Consider the following 20,944-nt stretch of genomic DNA (forward strand, 5'->3'; position numbering starts at 1 on the left):
ACCAGACTTACTGGCCTAACAGAGAGTGAAGAAACTCTAAGAGTATGGCTCCTAGGCACACTTTTACCTCAGTAATGAAGTCATTCCTGAGGTTCATCCTTCAGCTAAAGATTAGACAGGCCCATAAAATAAAATAAGACTAAAGAGGCAAGGACTAGAAGGCAGGAGGGGACAGGATACTGGTAATAGGAAACCCAAGGTCGAGAAGGGAGGGTGTTGATATGTCATAGAGTTGTTAGCCAAGGTCATAAAACAATATGTGTACTACCTGTTTAATGAGAGGCTAGTTTGTTCAATAAACCTTCATCCAAAGTACAGTTAAAAAAAAAAACAAAAACCCTTACCTATAAGATGGAGTGGTTCTGAGCATTTAGTGAAATAATTAATGCTTTATAATTAACATGCTACACGAATCTAAGAAGGTAGTACTACAGAAACAAGGCATAGACAAATGTACTGTACTTTTAACTTTAATCATGAACAGAGGTCTCTTGAGCCCTTAGAATCAGCCCCAGGCTTGATTATTTTGTGCCATTAGAGTATTGCTTTTCCTCTTCTTGACATTAGCAGAAGAGGAAGGCTGAGAGCCACACTGCTTGACCCTGTCTGGGTCTGTCTCACAGGTGATCACTTACTCCAGTCGTCATGTCTACAACAACTTGACGGAAGAACAGAAGGGCCGAGTAGCCTTTGCTTCCAATTTCCTGGCAGGCGATGCCTCACTGCAGATTGAACCTCTGAAGCCCAGTGATGAGGGCCGGTACACCTGCAAGGTGAAGAATTCAGGACGCTATGTGTGGAGCTATGTCATCTTAAAAGTCTTAGGTAAGATAGGGTGCCAAGGTAAATGTCTATATCTTATTCATGAGGTCTCTGGAAGGGATAGCCAAATGCATCATGGTGGTACAGAACTTCTTGTTTAGCACTTTGTATTATACATTTAGAGGGCACCTAGTCCAGTTTCCTGGGAAGAAGTATGTTCTATGTTTTAGTCATAATCAAAGAAAAAATCATCATGGTTTTCTATGATTTAAAAAAAAAAAAAAAACCCGTTGCCTTCGAGTTGACGCCAACTCATAGTGACCCTATGGGACAGAGTAGAACTGCCCCATAGGGTTTCCAAGGAGTGGCTGGTGGATTTGAACTGCCAACCTTTTGGTTAGCAGCCAAGCTCTTAACCACTGTGCCACCAGAGCTCCTTTCTGTGGTAGTCTACCACAGCATTTAAATATCCTTTAATATTTGAATGGTATCCTTATACTTAAATCTCTCAGATATCATTCAAATCCATTTCTTTCTGTTTTTGAAAACAAAAGCTACTAAAAAAAAAAAAAAAAGTTGCCATTGAGTCAATCCTGACTCAGGGCGACCCAATGCATGTCAGAGTAGAACTGTGCTCCATAAGGTTTTCAATGGCTGATTTTTTGGAATTAGATCGCCAGGCCCTTCTTCTGAGGTACCCCTTGGTGACTCAACCCTCCAACCTTTCAGTTAGCAGCCGAGCCTGTTAATTATTTGCACCACCCAGGAATTCTAAAAGCTACTGAGTTCTATTTAATTGCTTTCAAATAAACAGTCTTCTACCCACATTTCCTTTATCAGTAAAATCACATTCAACGTCTCTAAAATTTTCAATTAAATAACAATGTCTCTTCTTTGAGAAATGCTGATGGCATTTCTCAGGCAACCCCCCCAAATTAAAGAATCACTGGTAGCAGCTGGAATTGGATGTATGTGTAGGGGATGGAAATCAAAAAAAAAAAAAAAAACCAAACCCACTGCCATTGAGTCAATTCCGACCCATAGCGACCCTATAGGACAGGGGTAGAACTGCCCATAGAGTTTCCAAGGCCAGCCTGGCTGGAGGTGGGCATAATTTCTGGGGGTAATGTGAAGCATGGCTGGGTAGCAAAAAAGCTACGGAAAACCCACTCACAGAAACTGACTATAAGGGGTAGCTGGATAAACAACTCAACGGGACATAGTTCTTCTTTGAGTCTGATGTTTGGGCATCTTTGAGTCATTAGACTTTTTTTTCTTGGCCAGTGAAACCATCCAAACCCAAATGTGAGTTGGAAGGAGAGCTGACGGAGGGAAGCGACCTGACTCTGCAGTGTGAATCATCCTCTGGCACAAAGCCCATTGTGTATTACTGGCAGCGAATCCGAGAGAAAGAGGGAGAGGATGAACACCTGCCTTCCAAATCCAGGATTGGTAAGCTGTCTTTCTACTAGTCTGGAGCCAACAGAATAGGGTTCTACCTGCTAATTCTCATCTGGTTTTGTCAGCAACTCACTATGTGACCTTGAGTATACTGCTGAACCTCTTTGAGTCTCAGTTTTTCTACCCATAAAACGGAACTGAGAATGTTTTTTCTTTCCTCAAACAGCATGTAAAAGTGTTAAAGGAGATTAGGAAGAAATATACTCTATAAATCAAACATATCTAATTATGTTGTTCGTTATCCCTTAAATGTTCACAATGCTGTGTAACTTTTGAGGTGCGCTACAATTTGTAAAAAATGTTCCCCTTTCTTCTCATGTTCCCAAAAGAAATCTTTTCTATCACTTCATCCTTATCAATTTGTATTTACTAGAGAATCTTAGGTCATTGATGCAATGAAGTAAACAGTAGCTAAAGACGCTGCCTCTAAAGGGATTGACGGTCTTTCTGCTTGTGTAGACTACAGCCACCCTGGCCGCGTCCTGCTGCAGAATCTCACCATGTCCTCCTCTGGCCTCTACCAGTGCACAGCAGGCAATGAAGCTGGGAAGGAAAGCTGTGTGGTGCGAGTGACCGTACAGTGTAAGTATCCAAGGGTAATGCTAGGAAGGAAGGCTTTTGTTTGTGTGTTCGCATTGTGCTTTGATGTGGTTGTTTTAATCATGAGTAAGGTCAGAATCTTTATTTCCAGATGAATCGCTAAAAATAAATTCCGGAGTTGCAACGGCCATTCACAGTTTTATCTGCCTCTGTATTTACCTATACTTTGTGTGTGTGTGTGTGTGTGTGTTTTTATGTGATTTTTATTAGCTCCCAAAGATACTTATATTGTCCAGGAGGGAGCCAAACAAACATCTGCCTTAAAAAACAAAATAAAAACAAAAACTCTACCCAGCTAGTTATATGCTTCCTATCACTCAAGGCAAACAGCGAGATTTCTACCCTCCCCAGAGTGCTTTCATGAGCACAGATGTATGTTATACTAGATTTAGGTTTGTTTCATGTTCCAGATAAGAGAGAGAAGCAAGGTGGCTGAAGCATTAGCTGTGAAATCAGATAACTGCCTGGATTTGAATCTCGGCTCCATCACTAGCTGTATCACCTTGGGCATCTTACTTATTTCCCCATCTATAAAACAGAAATAATAAAAGTAACAACCTCACAGAGCTGTTGTGAAAATTAAGTAAATTAACACATTTACTTACCACTGCTTAGGAACAGTGCCTGACACATAGTGGATGTTCTATGATGTTAGATGCTATTATTATTTCTTCTATCAATTTGGTAACTTTAGACTTCTGAGCCAAAGTCCATGTCCTCAAGCCACACCAGGTGTTAGAATTTTTTTAGTGCAATAAACAGTATGCCAGCCTCATCATCTAGGGATTGACTCTGCAAAAAAGGAAACATAAACAAAGTTAAAGCACAACAACAAACTGACTGTGTATTAGTTATCTACTGCCATAGATAACTTAGGGGCTTAAAACAGCATTTATTATCTCATAGTTTCTATGGGCCGGAAATTTGGGAGTGGCATAGCTGAGAGTTCTGGCTCAGTGTCTTTCATGAGGTTGCAACCAAGATGTCAGCTGGTGCTGCAATCATCGCAAGGTTTCACTGGTACTGGAGAGTCTCCTAAGATGCCTCCTCATTCAGTGGCTGCTGGCTGGAGGCCTCAGTTTCTTACCACACAGGCCTCTGCTTAAGGCTCTTGACATAACAGCTGGCTCCCTGCAAAGTGAGCAATCTGAAGAGACAACAACCAGCAGAAAGCCGCAGTGATTTCTTACCATCAAGCCTCAGGTGTAACCTACTGTCACTTCTGCTTTACACGGTTAGTGAGTCACCAAGTCCAGCCCACATTCAGAGGGAGGAGAAGAAAACTATGTCTTGAAGGGAGAAGTAGCAAATAATTTGTGGATATATATTTAAAACCACCACGTATGCAAAGTCTAATCACAAAAATATATAAACACATTTGAAAAATTCTTTCAAATCATTGAGAAAATAGCTAAACCAAAATGGTCACAAAATATTGTTAAAGCATAATTTTCAGAAAGGTTAAAAAAAAATTTTGATTCTCTGACAGATTAATTTAATTAATCAAGGGAGCTGGTAAGATGTTAAAACTGGTCCAAAGGGCACTTGAGAAGTTATGTACTGTTATTAATTGAATTATGTCCCCCCCCCAAAATATGTGTTATAGATCCTGACCTCTATGCCTGCGGTTATAATCTCATTTAGGAATGGGCTGTCTTTGTTATGTTAATGAGTGAGGATTAGTGTAGGGCGTATCTTGAGTCAATCTCTTTTGAGATATAAAGGATATTAAGCAAGCAGAGGTGGGGGCAGATGGATTCCAAACCACACGGAGATCTCCAAGGAACCAGGAAACAAGCTGAAGAGACAGGGACCTTCCCAGACAGCAGACAGAGAGAGAAAGCCTTCCCCTAGAGCCTGCGCTCGGAATTCTGACTTCTAGCCTCCTAAACTATAAGAAAATAAATTTCTGTTTGTTAAAACCATCCACTTGTATTTCTGTCACAGCAGCACTAGATGACTAAAACATGTATATGGAGACAATTTAACAAAGAAATGTTAGGATAAGATCGCTTGGTTAGACACCAAACTGGCTAAAGTCCTACAAAGTCATAGCCCACAATCTCTGGGGTCATCTGTTCAACTGTACAGCAATTATTTGCATCACTACTGAACAAAGACCTACGGGTTGCCCCTACAGAGTTGTAAGTTGCCCCAAATCCAGTGCTGTCGAGTCGAGTTCCCAGACAATAAACAGTCAAGCTCGCACGGTACTAAGAGAACACCTAGTAAGTTCTTTTACCTATTTTCAAGTTTCAGATCATTTTTCTTTCAGATTTAACAGGAAGCTCACAGAAAAAAAAATACAAATGGTCAACAGATAAAAATAAGAGGGGAAAAAAATCCACAACCCTTTTATTTTATTCTATCGGATCAGCAAAGATAAAAAAAATGTAATGCTATTGTTTTTTTTTTATTGTTAGAAAGCTTATGAGGAAACAGATCCTTTTACATTTTTGCCTAGAGTGTAAATTGATAGCACAATTTGGCTTAATCCATCAAAGATTTAAATGTGCATTTATTTCAGGGGTGTAAATTTACTGACGTATTATATAACAGAAAGAGCTCTGGTGGCGCAGTTGTTAAGCGCTCGGCTGCTAACTGAAAGGTCAGCGGTTCAAACTCAACAGCTGCTCGGTATGAGAAAGATGTGTTAATCTGCTTACCCAAGATTTATAGCCTTGGAAACCCTGTGGGGCAGTTCTGCTGTGTCCTATAAGGCCTCTATAAGTCAAAATCGACTCAATGGCAGTGGGTTTGGGTTTGCGTTTGTTACATACACAGAGAAAATTTCACAAATCCTAAGTGTAAACTTGAAAATTTTCAGAAGTGAATACATTGGTGAATCACCCGTGCCTTCTCACTACCTCCAGATTTCTAGCTTTATAGATTATTTTTCCTATTTTAGAACCTGAAATAAATGGAATCATACTTCATTTGTGTCTGGCTGCTTTCACTCCTCATCATGTTTTTGAAATTTATCGTTTTTGTTGCCTATAGTTATAATTTGTTAATTCTCATTGCCATATAGTATTTCAATGTATGAATATACCATAATTAATTTTACTTTAATGAAGAAGTGCATTCCTTTTTATCCATCAATGCTTCTGTGAATTTATCCTTTAGAGACATTCTCACAAGCGTACAAATATGTATGGATGTTCACTGATGTATTATTTCCAATTGTGAAAAACTGAAAACATCCTAAATTTCTATTAATAGACAATCCATCTATATTATGTGTGTGTGGCAGGGAAAAGGGCAGTAGGGGAAATAAAAAAGTAAAAAAAAAAATTTACTCCCTAATAGAAATTGCTCCAATAAAATAAACTTCAGCCCTTGGAGACCTGGGGCAAAATCTTAACCAGAGATCCAAAATCCACTTTCTTTAATGTATTGTTATGTTAGAGGTCATTTTATTGAATAAATGAGTTCTTATATTAAGAGGCCATTTAGTTTTTATAAAGAAAGTAGTACAAGAATAAAGAGCAAATTCTGATGACTACTTCTAAAATATAAGCCATATTCATGTATATGTTTTTATCTCCATTACTTCCGTCATCATCTTTAGCCTGCACTAGTCTCCTAACTGGTGTTCCTGCTTCCTCTCCTACTTTTACACAATCCATTTTGGATCATGTTACACTTGCATTGCTCTTAGAATATGTTTCATTTATCTGGTGCTATAGGAGAAATACCACAGGTGGGTGGCTTTAACAGAGATTCTCTCACAGTCCAGGAGACTGGAAGTCCAAATTCAGGGTGCCAGCTCCAAGGGAAAGCTTTCCGTCTATGTCAGCTCTGGGGGAAGGTCCTTGTCAGCAATCTTCCCCTGGATTTAGGAGCTTCTCAGCACAGGGACCCTGGATCCAAAGGATTCGCTCCACTCCCAGCTCTTCTTTCTTGGTGGTAGGAGGTCCCTCAGCTTACCTCTCTCTTTTATCTCTCAAAAGAGATTGACTCAAGATACAACCTAATTCTGTAGATTGTGTCCTGCCTTGTTAACATAACTGCCTCTAATCCTGCCTCATTAATATCATAGAGGTTAGGATTTACAACATATAGGATAGTTACACCAGATCACAAAATGGTAGACAACCACACAATACTGGGAATCATGGCTTAACCAAGTTGACACACATTTTGGGGGACACAGTCCAATCCATACAGAATAGAATACTTGCCGTGGCCTATAAGGCCCTATGTGAGTTAACCTTTCATGTTTCTGTGACCTCATCTCTGTAGACTCTCTCTTGCTCATTATGTCCTAGGCTCACCCACATTCATCACACTTGCTATTGCATCTGCCAGGAAAGTCTGCCCCTAGATCAACACATGATAGTCTTTTATATCACAAATGTCACCTCCTCAGAGTCCTGATCACCCAATCTTAAGTAATATCCTCCCTCCTCCTCCTAAAATATCACTTAACCACTTTTGCCTTCTCAGAATTTATCCATTATCTGAAATTATCTTTGTTTGTTTAGTTGTTTATTATCTGTTTTCACCCTTGTGGCATATCAGCTCAACAAAACAGGAATCTTGGTTGTCTTCACCAATGTCTAGAACTCTGCCTAGCTGGGGTAGGCACTTAATAATTACTTTGCATATGAATGAAATGCATGTGAGTTACTAATGTGCAAATCACATCTACCTTGACTTCTGAATTTTTAGAATTCAATGGGTAAACCCACATGAAGCCTCACATTTAGTTTTATTTCTTTTTATTTTACTGGTGGGAGAAGGGGAAAGTTAGAGAAAGCAAGGGTAGTAGGCAGAGGCAGAAGACTGCCCAAATGTTATACTGTACAGGTTGACAAATCTTTGAATGTGATACAATAACTCTCTCAACCCCAGTTCTATCACCTGAATGAACCCAGACTTATTCACTAAAATCTGGACCAATTGCAGGTGAAGTCTGTGATTCCGTAACCACAACTGCAAATAGTCATATGCCAAGTGAGGATAATAGGGTTACTACTCAGGAAGATAGATGTAAAGATCATTCATCCTGTTCAGAGCTTATGTTTTTTGAGCTCATGTATTTTCCAGCTTATGTTTGGTCTTACTTCTGCTTTTGCTTCTGAGAAAACAGATGTACAAAGCATCGGCATGGTTGCAGGAGCAGTGACAGGCATGGTGGCTGGAGCCCTGCTGATTTTCCTCTTGGTGTGGCTACTAATCCGAAGGAAAGACAAAAAGAGATATGAGGAGGAAGAGAGACCTAATGAAATTCGGTAAACCTCCTCCCTAAGCCCCCTCCACTAGACTTCCTTCCTAGAGGCAGTAATCCATAGTAATTTCCGTAGTAACCAGCAAACATAAATGTCCCCAGTTTCCTCTTAACCTATTAAGAGGGTAACTCTGATAGATAGGGAGTTCCAGCCCTGGGATAGACATTCAGGTTTACCTTGACTTTATTGTGAAACTCTCTTGAACAGAGACTTAAAGTTCAACTCTAGTACTTGATTCACTTCCACTTTAAATAGCATGCTGTAAAAAATGGGCACAGCCAGTAGGCTATGAAAAGGTTTATGTAGACACACTCCAAATCGGGGAATGCTGCCTAACCCATGTCAGTGGAGAGTGGGTATCCCCTCCGTAATAGGGTTGACCTCTGGGCTAACAAAGCCTACATTTACCTAAGTCAAGAATTAAGTCTCAAGAAATGAGGAAGTGGCTATTTGCCTTAATGGCTGCCTTCCAGCAATGTTACTTGAGGTTTTCAGCTTGAGGGATTTATTGGGAAACCTCAGAAGAAAGCACCCGTAATGGAAGCTATCACATTTCTGTCAGTATTGAATCTTATTTTTCTTGTTTCTCCTTTTCAGAGAAGACGCTGAAGCCCCTAAAGCCCGGCTTGTGAAACCTAGCTCTTCTTCCTCAGGCTCGCGCAGCTCCCGCTCGGGTTCTTCCTCCACTCGCTCCACTGCAAATAGTGCCTCACGCAGCCAGCGGACGCTGTCGACGGAAGCAGCACCTCAGCCAGGGCTGGCCACCCAAGCATACAGCCTAGAGCGACCAGAGAGGAGAGGTTCTGAACCAAAGAGAGTCCACCATGCTACTCTGACTAAAGCAGAAACCACATCCAGCATGATCCCCAGCTAAAGTCGAGCCTCCCAAACTATTTGTGAAACAGGCTGCTCAGCCATATCTTGAACAGTACCTGAGCCAATTTTTTTTCCTTCTTCTTTCTTCTTTCTCTCCTTTCCCTCCCCTAGCCCATCCCTGCCTCCAAGTAAGATCCTGATGTTAGCTCCCCAAATGGTTAAGTGTTAACCAATGTTTCCTCTAAGACTGTGGAAAACAAGTGACATTGATCTAAGCCTGTCAAATAAGAGGAAGGATGGCCCCAGCTACCCCCTGAGCTGATGGGATAATGGCAGGATAAGATCAACATGTTTGAGATAGGACCACCAAAACCAAACACAAAAAAGAGAGCGCACATTCCACAAGTCCCGAAAACTTATGGCGCCTTTTCCCTTAAAAACCCGAACCCATCGGTAGTCTGCGGAGACAGACGACTTTAGGAGGAGATCATTCCCCTCTGTCTCCATATACCGGTATATCTAATAAAGCTCTTGCTACCCACCTCACCCCTGTCTCAAGAATTAGCTATTTGCTGCAGGCGGCTCTAATTCGCGAAATTCCGGTAACAATTCGGTGGCCCGTACAGAGATTACAGCCATTTGAGACTCGGTGGCCGCGCCGCCGGGCCCGGTCCTGATTGACAGTTCACCTACCAAGCGGCTGCTGGGGGCTCTGTTTGTCCCCGGGGCTGTCCCGGACCCGGGCTTCCCTGCGGCGTCACCCGTCCCCAACTGCACCAAAGAGGTGGGTGAAGGCAAGACCTAACCAGGATCCTGAGGTGAGTCTGCGACCCTCTCCGTGTTGCGCTCAGGGCGGGGGAGATAGGGCGGGCCAGCGTGGCTTCCGAACTGAACCCGGGCCCTTGGTTTCTAAGGCGAGTGGCGCCTTTGATGACCGTCCCCGTGAGTAGGACCGCAAGGAGGGACTCTTGGTGACTCTAGAGCTGGGCAGGCGTGTGAGTGTGTGTCGGTCGTTGGTTTTTGTGTTTGGATTGTTGTCTGTCTCTGGTTGGTGCACCCTGGTTTCGGGGAGTGGGTATGGACATCTCTGTCTGTTTAGATTGGGAGATTGAAGCCCCTCAGTCTGGCGTTGGGGATAGGAGGTATCTGGAGGATTGAAGTGGAGATTGAGACATTCCTAATAATGTGTTAGACCTCACTAGGATTATCCTCGTTCCCCCTCTCCTTTCTGGCGTTTGTGGTCTGAGTGTTTTTCTCTGTTTGTCAGGTTTGTCTTACGTACAACCTGTCTTGCTGTCTGGGAGGCTGAGACTGCAAGGTTATCTCCATTACTTTTGTCAGTCTGTCTGTTTGTCCTATGTACCATTACTTGTCCTCATGAGGTTTTCTTTTTTTGTTTTTTCTCGGTGTCCTCATCTTGTAAATCCCTATTCCTACAAAACCCCTCACCAGGTTCAAGAAAAGTTTTAACCTAAGTTCTTGAGATTGACAATTAGTTTCATCTGTCTGTGTACAGACTATTTTAGAAGACTGTCCCCAAAGAAGTTAGGGTCCTAAAGATAGGAACCCAAGAAATCCTGAAAGAATTAAACCTAATTAGAGAAGAGATAGATGAAGCATTGTGCTCTAGAAGCTCAAACTCTCCCCTTTGTCAAGCAAAGTTGATCCTGCCTGAGGCAGGAAAAGGAAAGTTTAAACAAAAGAGATATTAGCATGGGAGGAGGCCCATCTATTCCAGCTGAATCCCCACTGGGCTGAGTTTTGGCCAATTGGAAAAGGTATAGCTATGAGCCCACGACCAAAAAGAGAATGATTTGCCTGTGTAACAGCATATGGCCCCAATACCAGTTGGGGGACCAAGAACAGTGGCCCCCAGAGGGGTCTTTACGTTATAATACAATACTTCAATTGAATTTGTTCTGCAGAAGAACTAAAAAGTGGGACGAAGTCCCTTATGCACAAGCCTTCATGTCTCTCTACCAGACCTTGCACCCCCCTAATCAGGTTTTCTTCCAGGGAAAATCAAAGGCCAAAGTACTCCCTGAATCCTCATCAGAGGACTCCTTCCTAGAGGGATGGGCTATGGCCACCATTTCGGCTCCCCCTCCGCGGTATAGGGGAGGTGCGGTAGGAGCCGAGGGGTCGGACAGTGAAACGACAAGGTCTCCAAACAGAATGGTGGAGCCGGATTCTAGCTTGGCCAGCACACCAAAGGCGGATGGAGGAGGAGGATCAGACAGTGAAGTTCCGGCTATTTCAGGTATGGTCTCCCCTTCTCATACCTGTCAGGGTACCGTTTTCGGTGAGGGTGCCTCAGGAGTCCAGGCAGGGCAATACCCACTGAGAGAAGTTCCTGCCGGAGTGGATGATAAAGGACAGCCACGGGGCACAATGCTGGTACCTAGTCCATTTTCCACCTCTGATCTATGTAACTGGAAGAGCCCCCTTACCGGAGTGACCCAAACAAACTGGAAGAGCCGCCCTTACCGGAGTGACCCAAACAAAATGACTGAACTGTTTCTTTCTATTTTCTCTACTCACTGCCCTACCTGGGCACACCTCACCACTGTGTTAACTTCAGAAGAACGCCGTATGGTGTTAGAGCAGGCTCGAAAAGAGGCTGATAGGGCCATAACTTAGATCCTAGTAATGGAGCCCAACCCCCTGGGACAGAAGCCATTCCTACTAGAGATCCGGGTTGGGATCACAATCGTCAAGAAGGGGCGAGTAGACTTCAGTTCTATCGCGACTGCCTAATTGTTGGGTTGAGAAACGGGTCCCCCAAACCCAAGAGCTTACAAAAGGTTAGAGAAATTATCCAGGGAGAAAAGGAAGACCCATCCACTTTCTTAGAAAGAATGACAGACACCTTTCGTCAGTACACTGATATCAGCCCCGAAGATCCCAACAACGCCCGGCTGATAAACCTGACTTTTATTTCGCAGAGTGCCCCTGATAGTCAAAAAAAAAATTACAAAAATTAGAAGGAGGACTTGGGATGCCAATAGGGCAGCTGCATAAAGTAGCTTTTAAGGTGTTCAATAACCGGGACCAGGTAGCAGAACAAAAAGAAAAACAAAAGATGAAACAAAAGGCAGCCTTACTAGCAGCAGCCTCTGCCCCCCGCCCCGAATGAAGAAGGCGGAAGGGAGATAAGAACCCTAAGAAGGATCACCCCGGGGCGAGGAGGGAGACCTTTAGAACCTGACCAGTGCGCCTTCTGTAAACGACGGGGCCACTGGAAGCGGGAGTGCCCAGAGAAAAGGGAAAGGCGAGACAGACCAAAATCGGCCACTCTCCAGGCTTATCCGGAAGGGCCGGCACAGTTGAAGGATTCCGAATGACGGGGCCCAGGGGCTCAAACCTCGTTGGCTATCTCCTACCGTGAGCCCCGGGTAACTCTAAAGGTGGGAGGACCCCCTATTGACTTTATTCTGGACACGGGTGCCACCTTTTCGGTTTTGAACACTGTGGAATCTCCCCTTAGTGCGCTTACTGCCCCGGTGGTAGGGGTTTCAGGAAAACTTTCAACTCGGCCTTTCCTCCAACTGGTGAATTGTGAAATTGGAAAAGACTTGTTATACTATAAATTCCTTTATATGCCGGAATGCCCCGCCTCCCTCCTCGGGAGGGATATATTGTCAAAACTTGGGGCACAATCACCTTTGCACCATCTCGAATTTTGGTGCAAATTCTGCCGGAACAGGCATGCGCTTTGCAAGCAGCCTTGCTGCTGGAGGAACCAGCGGCCCCTAGCGACATCCCTGTCCACATACAAGAAGCGAACCTGGAAGTCTGGGCGTCAGGGAGGCTGGGAAGGGCCAGGTTCACTGAGCCAGTCAAAATTCCCCTAAAGCCTGGAGCACCTGTTGTAAATCAGAAACAATACCTGCTCCATAGAGAAGCTCTGGAAGGGATTGCTCCACTGGTCCAAAGATATATAGAAATTGGACTTTTAAGACCATGCCGGTGACCATATAACACCCCCGTTCTGCCAGTGTTAAAGCCCGGGACAGGAGAATATCGGTTTGTACAAGACTTAAGAAAGATTAATCAAATAGTAGAAGATATTCACCCGGTTGTGCCCAACCCATATATGCTTGGTTTTCAGTATTAGATCTGAAAGATGCTTTCTTTTGCATTCCCTTGCATCCTGAGTCTCAACTTTTGTTTGCATTTGAATGGACTGATTTAGAAACAGGGACCAAAAGGCACCTCAAATGGCAGGTGCTGGTCCAAGGGTTCAAGAACTCCCCCACAATTTTCGGAGAGACATTGGCTAAAGACATGAGGGCCTTGCAACTAGAAAAGGGAATGGTCTTACAGTATGTGGATGATATTTTAGTGGCAAGTGAAAGTCAAGAAGACTCATCAAAATACCATCCTGGTCTTAAACCATCTGGCTAGGTGTGGATACCGAGTTTCCAAGAGGAAGGCCCAAATATCACAACAATAATAAGATATCTGGGGTTCCAAATATCACAGGGGCAGCGGAGCCTTCTCCAGGACCAGCCAGAAGCTATTATGTGGGTAGTGCCCCCTACCTCTAAGCAACAACTTAGAGGTTTTCTTGCGATGGCAGGTTTTTGTCGAACCTGGATACCAGGGTTTGGACTGATGGCAAAACCCTTGTATGAAGCCCTGAAGGGAGAGGATAAAGAACCCCTGTTTTGGACTGCTGAATGTCAACAAGCCTATGAAAAAATTAAATATAAATTAATGACGACCCCAGCATTAGGGTTACCGGGTCTCCAGAAACCATTTCAACTGTTTGTACATGAGAGACAGGGAGTTGCTCTGGGAGTGTTGACCCAGACTTTGGGACCAACCAAGAGGCCAGTAGCCTATTTTTCAAAACAGCTAGACAACGTGGCTCGAGGATGGCCCCCTTGCCTCCAAGCTGTGGCTGCAACATGTGACTTACTGTAAGAAGCTGAAAAATTTACCCTAGGACAAAAAGTGATGGTTCACACGCCTCACGCTGCCCTTCCCCTCTTAGAACAACAGTGGGGGTTTTGGCTTATGGCAGGACGCATGGGGAAATATCAAGCAATCCTATTAGACAACTCAAATGTAATCTTAAAGGCTGTCTCTGCTCTCAACCCAGCCACCCTACTACCCATCTCAGAAGAAGGGCCAATACATGACTGTTTAGAGATTATAGAAGAGGTTTATTCCAGCAGGCCCGATTTGTCAGACACCCCTTTAACTGACTCCGAGCTAGAAATGTACACCGATGTTAGCAGCTTCATGTATAAAGGACATCGAAGGGTGGGCTATTCAGTAGTGACTTGGGCTGAAATTTTAGAGGCTGCTCCGCTTCCTGCTGGCACCTCGGCACAAAAAGCCAAGTTAATAGCCCTTGGACAGCCCCTATGGCTGGGAGCAGGAGGGTGTATAACAGTGTACACTGACAGCAGATATGCCCATCTTGTGGTCCACTCCCACGGGGCATTGAGGAAGGAGAGGGGCCTCCTTACGTCTGCTAGCAAAGAGATAAGCATGTACCAGAAATTCTTGAGCTCCTAGAAGCAGTCAATGATCCTCTCCAGGTGGCAGTGGTGTATTGCCCCAGGCACCAGAAGAGAAAATCCCCTGAAGCTGTAGGGAACCGGAAAGCAGACCCAGAGGCCAAAAGGGCTGCAATGAGAGGAGATGAAATAGGGAAAGAAATGGCCCTGATCCCTCACCTGGACCCTACTGCCCTTCCTACACCTACCTAAACCACTCAAGACTTAAAAACGGCTGAAAAATGGGATTTTCACCCGGTTCCCCATTCCAGCTGGTTAGTGAACTCCGAAGGAAACGTACTGTTACCAGAAGCCCAAGTATATAGTGTAGTATCGACTTTACATGAGGGAACTCATTATGGGAGAGATGCCAGTCTTGAGTGGATCCAACAGGTGGTCGCAGGACCAAGTCTCCTCAAGGCCATTCAAGAAGTCACAAGAAGATGCCACCTTTGCGCAAAGAACAACCCAAAGACTGTGCCCCATCCAACAGAGCCAGGAGTCCAACATCAAGGAACTAACATGGGAGAACATTGGCAAATAGATTTTACAGTGATGCCCCGGGTACCTGGAAACTTCAGGTATCTGTTGGTCTTTATGGATACCTACTCAGGGTGGGTAGAGGCTTTCCCTTGTCGAACTGAACAAGCTCGAGAAGTAACTAAGGTACTACTCAAAGAGATTATCCCTAGGTTCGGATTGCCAATTTCAATTCAAAGTGACAATGGAGGAGCTTTCGTGGCACAAATAACCCAAGAAATCAGCAAAGCCCTGGATATAAATTGGAAGCTACAGTCTTCCTGGAGGCCACAGCCAACAGGGAAGACTGAGAAGATGAATCACACCCTAAAAAAGGCTCCGGCAAAAATATGTCAGGAGACTAACTTAATATGGTTACAAGTCCTGCCTATTGCACTGCTTAGAATCCGAGTGGCCCCTCGAAGTGGGCTTGAGTTAAGCCCTTATGAATTAGTATATGGGAGACCATTCCTGAGAAAGTCCACCTTCCCCACCTCAGTAATGACTGAGGTGGAAAAGAGAGACTGGATCCGTTCTCTGGGAGCTGTTGTAAACATTATTAACCAATATGCCTCTCTCCATCTGTCTTTTCCCTCTGGTACCCCTCTTCACAGATTCCGGCCAGGAGATTGGGTATTACTAAAAGGTTGGAGACACCAGCACCCTGAAGACCAGCTGGTTCCCAAATGGGAGGGGCCTTTTGAAGTCCTCCTGACTACTCGCTCATCTTTAAAGTTGGCAGGAGTGACTGCATGGGTGCATCATTCCAGAGTAAAAACAGCCCCGCTTGAAAAAGAAGTAACTGAGGAGTCACCTTATTCCTGCACACCGGTTCAAGATTTAAAGTACAGGTCTAAAAAAGTCACAAAATCATAGTTTTAACCTTTGTTTTCCTTTTCTTCCAAGGCACACACCACACCATGGCAACAAATCAGGCCCCTCTGATTCTGCAAACCAGAGGGACTCTGACCTTACAAGTAGGAGATACCCTGACTCTTCCGTGTGTCGTAGCATCTCTGACTCCAGTTGGCCCCATAAAATGGATACCGGTAACCCGGGAGAAAGAACAGACGGTTGTCTGGGACTTCAGAACTGCTGGCTCCTCCCGAGTGACCCCCATGGCTGACACCACTCGGTCATAGAATCGAGACTTTTCAATCATTATTTCAGATATAACCTTGTGTGAAGTTTAAAAAAGGGTTGCCAAAAGATATTGAAATCAGTAGGGGGGAAGGAATCCAGGTAGTTGTAGGATATCAAGAGCCTGTCCACCTCCCAGGGGGGTGGGACTGGTCATCCAATGGCCTAGTCACCATGTACCAAGTGGTGGCTGGGGGGGAAATCTCAGCAACTGCTGGATATGCCATCATCTTCCTCGGTGAGGAGCACCTTTAAGCCCCATGGCAGCCCCAATTTTTGTCTATCACAAGGATGTCCCTAACTGTACCTTAACACACCATGCCCCTAAGGCCCCAATCCGAGCTCAGCTCGTACAGTACCCATTTCCCATACTTTGTTTTCTCCTCACTAATCTATATAATCATACCTCAGGAACCAAATGGAAAACAAAATCACAAAGTCCCCTAGCTAAAGTCACATGGCAGGTTTTTTGAGACTTCCAGCTTCTTTCGTCCTGCAACGAATCTTTGACCGTACCCCGGTTGATTCACATCAACTCTAGTATTCCCAATGGCCCCAATAAGAATCTATCCTTGTGTGCTCCACCAAGATACACCTTCCTATGTGGAGGGAGACCCTACCCCACCAGTGAAGTCCCCGTCCTTAGGCCATCACCTTACACCTGGGCCATTCAATGCTTAACAGGAGTTCACTTTGTGGGACAGTGTACTCTGAGGTTCCTGACTTTCCCAACCCAAGTTCATCCACCATCTGTCCAACACACCATGAAGATCCCCCAAAAGAAAAGGGATGTGATTTCAGTAGATCCTACATCCCTAGAAATGACAGGGATGGAAAGTAACCCTGTTCTAGAGGAAAACGGTTTTGGGTGGTGGTTCTTGAGAACAATTATTCCAGGCTTAGGAATGTACCACATGGAAGTGGCCATTAGAAACTTGTCAGAGACTGTCCACCTACTAGCCCTAGGAACTGAAAAGGCACTTAGAGCACAACAAACTTCTTTAAACTCCTTAGCAGAGGTGGTCCTAAATAATAGAATAGTCGTAGACTTCTTTTATTAGCCAAATCGGGAGGAGTGTGTACTGTGATTAACAAAACCTGTTGTGCCTGGATAAACACCACCAGAGAAGTAGAGGTAAGACTACATACTATCCACAAGGTAACCAAATAGACTGCCCCAACACCTAGGCAAGAGAGCATGTGGGATTGGTTCACTAAACTTTTCCCCACCTTCGGGTCCTGGTTGACTGCTTTAATAACTTTGGGAGTAACAGTCACCTTGGTCTGCATTTGCACCCCCTGTCTAATAAAAGTGGTTACCAGGGGCGCCACCAACACCCTCAAGGCTGGAGAGGTCTTTGCTCTGGTAGACCAAACTACTCCTTTCCCAGACTCCGGGGATGTGTGTCTCTTAATCCAAAGAGACGTTGCCGAATTTCATCTTTCCAAACTGCAACCTGTATATGACCGCTAGTAAATATCAGGTTTCTGTCCCCATCCGATGTCCCCATCCAGCAGGAAGTGGCTAGAGAGAGACACGGTGCCCTGTTTCCCAAGATTGAGAAACCTACAACAAAAAACGGGGATTGAAACAGGCTGCTCAGCCATATCTTAAACAGTACCTGAGCCAATTTTTTTTCCTTCTTCTTCCTTCTTTCTCTCCTTTCCCTCCCCTAGCCCATCCCTGCCTCCAAGTAAGATCCTGATGTTAGCTCCCCAAATGGTTAAGTGTTAACCAATGTTTCCTCTAAGACTGTAGAAAACAAGTGATATTGATCTAAGCCTGTCAAATAAGACGAAGAATGGCACCAGCTACCCCCTGAGCTGATGGAATAATGGCAGGACAAGATCAACATGTTTGAGATAGGACCACCAAAACCAAACAGAAGAAAGAGAGCGCACATTCCACAAGTCCCGAAAACTTATGGCGCCTTTTCCCTTAAAAACCCGAACCCACCGGTAGTCTGGGGAGACAGACGACTTTAGGAGGAGATCATTCCCCTCTGTCTCCATATACCAGTATATCTAATAAAGTTCTTGCTACCCACCTCGCCCCTGTCTCAAGAATTAGCTATTTGTGGCAGGCGTCTCTAACTCGCGAAATTGCGTTAACATTTGTATTAGAATGGACTTGACTCTCAGACTTTCCTGGGAGTCGGCGTCTTAGGGCTCTTCTAGCCATTGCAGTTCAGTCACCAGCTACACAACCCCTTCGGACCAGGTGTGAGGTCGTTTAAATAGCAGTGCAGGAAATGGATTCAAATGAGCACTTTCCTTATATGACACCAAACAAGCAAAAGGGTTTCAGTGGATCACCTCCAAGAAGGCACCTCATTTTGCCTTTAGACCAGAGATGGGAGAAACAAGCATCCAAATCTATTTGTTCACCAGAACCTATGGTGAGAAGGTTGGGAAGTGGGAAGTGAACACACTTAAAACTTCTCACCTGCAATGTCTTGTGTCAGTGCTTTGATTCACCATTGTCAAGAAGAAATGGGGTGTTGTTTGTAAATTTTCTACACATTTCTGCAAACCTATTGGATTACGTGATTATTCAGATAGTCAAGCAGAACCCATAGCCTTATACTACACCTATCTGCACCAGGTACTAGGCTTACCACTTCTGAAAAACTCCATTAAAAAAACACATCTATTCTAACTTGACTTCATGTGCCATAGATTTGGATATTAATTTCAAAAGAAGTTGAAATAGTGGGAGATGGGGAAGATTGAGTTTCTCCCACTCTGTCCACTACTAACCTTCCTACTTATATTGAACGCTAAAATGAGAACTAAAAAAGGAGACCAAAATGTGTGACAAGGGACTGTGAAGAACATTCCATATTAATGATCTTCAGAGGATCACTGACAAATATCAGAAATATATACTGGAACAATTGTGGATTTTCCCTCAAATCTAATGTCTCTAAGGACTTCTCTGCTGGATATCTATGGAAGAAGAAAACATTCCCTGCATGTCATTTAACAATGTCCTTAGAAAGAAATCGTCTAGAGATAAAATCTTTTAGGGATGCTGAAAGATCACCTGACATACCATTATAGTCTCTTCTTTCTTTCCTTTTTTTTAAAAATAATTTTTATTGTGCTTTAAGTGAAAGTTTACAAATCAAGTCAGTCTCTCACACAAAAACCCATATACACCTTGCTACACACTCCCAATTACTCTCCCCCTAATGAGACAGCTCGCTCTCTCCCTCCACTCTCTCTTTTAGTGTCCATTTCGCCAGCTTCTAACCCCCTCCACCCTCTCATCTCCCCTCCAAACAGGAGATGCCAACATAGTGTCAAGTGTCCACCTGATCCAAGAAGCTCACTCCTCACCAGCATCCCTCTCCAACCCTTTGTCCAGTAGTCTCTTCTTTCTGAGAAGACGTGAAACCAGAATTTCAAGACTGACTGAAATAGAAAAGACTAGATCTGTTTCTCTTAACATGTCAAGGAGTGGCATAAGCACCATACTTTGAGCTTACTCTATTGCTTTCATTTTAGAAAAATGATGTGAATCTGGCACTTTTGATGATTTTAAAAACCCAAAAACCAAACCCATTGCCGTTGAGTCGATTCCGACTCATAGCTACCCTATACGACAGAGTAGAACAGCCCCATAGAGTTTCCAAGGAGCGCCTGGTGGATTTGAACTGCTGACCTTTTGGTTAGCAGCCGTAGCACTTAACCACTATGACACCAGGGTTTCCTTGATGATTTTAGGCCTTAAATTATCAAAAAGATCAGGGCTTGACAACATTTCCTAACGACATTGCAACTATATGTCATAATCATTCTTTGCCCAAGAGATTGAGATAGAAATTCAGTATTTTCACAGCCTCAGCCTCCAAGGAAGTCTAGCTCTGAACTGGAAGGTAGAACTAATGTTAAGGGTAGAGATGTTTGTAAGGACAACTAGTGGGTGGCTAGGGTGGGCAGGGTGGTGCCTGTTAACATCTTAGTTGTCAGCATCTTGGAAGGAATTACCGGAAATGATTCACCAGGATAGCTATCTGAAAAGCTGATTCATGGGGGGAAGAAAGACGTCTGAAAAATAAAAAGAAAACAGCAGCCTCCAATACAATAACTTGCCTTTTTGACAATTTTAACTAGTCTGCTATCTATTAAAAACAAAACCAAACCCATTGCCTTTGAGTCAATTCAGACTCATAGCAACCCTATAGAACAGGGTAGAACTGCCCCCTAGAGTTTCCAAGGAGCACCAGGTGGATTTGAACTGCTGACCTTTTGGTTCGCAGCTGTAGCACTTAACCACTACACCACCAGGGTCTCCCTGCTATCTATGGCCTGGCTGAAATAGCTCTCTGAGGACTTTAGCTCAAATGTCAATTATAACATAGTTAAAGCAGAAATTTTCTTATTAAAAGGACAGCAGTCTAGAGGAAAGAGTAATGCTGAATATGGTGATGAAATTATTGCTTTTGAAATGGGATTCAGATGCTAAAGGGAAAAGCCTGATCTGGGATTTTGCCTTCTCTCTCTGATTTTGCATTCCTACATTTAATTTTCACAGTAGTGCCCTCATGCAGTGCAAATATATTTCCTTCTAAAGTCCTTTAAAAAATAGGGTTGTCCACTTTGAAGAGTGGCATCTGGGGTCTTAAACGCTAGCAAGCAGCCATCTAAGATGCATCAATTGGTCTCAACCCACTTGGATCAAAGGAGAATGAAGAACACCAAGAACACAAGGTGATTATGAGCCCAAGAGACAGAAAGGGCCACGTGAACTAGAGACTACATCATCCTGAGACCAGAAGAACTAGATGGTGCCCGTCTACAACTGATGACTGCCCTGGCAGGGAACACAACAGAGAACCCCTGAGGGAGCAGGAGAGCAGTGGGATGCAGACCCCAAATTCTCATAAGACCAGACTT

The 20,944-nt window shown here is 43.9% G+C and overlaps 1 protein-coding gene and 1 long non-coding RNA gene across 2 annotated transcripts in view; one reads left to right on the forward strand and one right to left on the reverse strand.

Annotated features, from left to right (window-relative positions):
* CLMP (CXADR like membrane protein) overlaps positions 1-9,447 on the forward strand; it is a 129,367-nt gene extending 119,920 nt beyond the window's left edge. Inside the window, exons 3-7 of the mRNA XM_010597937.3 lie at positions 624-825; positions 2,047-2,214; positions 2,683-2,805; positions 7,919-8,060; positions 8,655-9,447. Of these exons, the coding sequence (XP_010596239.1) occupies positions 624-825; positions 2,047-2,214; positions 2,683-2,805; positions 7,919-8,060; positions 8,655-8,931 (912 nt within the window). The 3' untranslated portion in view covers positions 8,932-9,447. The remainder of the gene's footprint in view (positions 1-623; positions 826-2,046; positions 2,215-2,682; positions 2,806-7,918; positions 8,061-8,654) is intronic.
* On the reverse strand, positions 653-4,561 carry LOC135227825 (uncharacterized). Its single transcript, XR_010318008.1, has 3 exons — positions 3,911-4,561; positions 3,429-3,615; positions 653-766 (listed from the first exon to the last, which is right to left on the reverse strand). It is a non-coding gene; the product is annotated as an uncharacterized LOC135227825 (long non-coding RNA).
* Positions 9,448-20,944: the final 11,497 nt, after the last annotated feature.

This window comes from Loxodonta africana, chromosome 15 (genome assembly GCF_030014295.1).
Source record: "Loxodonta africana isolate mLoxAfr1 chromosome 15, mLoxAfr1.hap2, whole genome shotgun sequence".
NCBI classification, from domain to species: domain Eukaryota; kingdom Metazoa; phylum Chordata; class Mammalia; order Proboscidea; family Elephantidae; genus Loxodonta; species Loxodonta africana.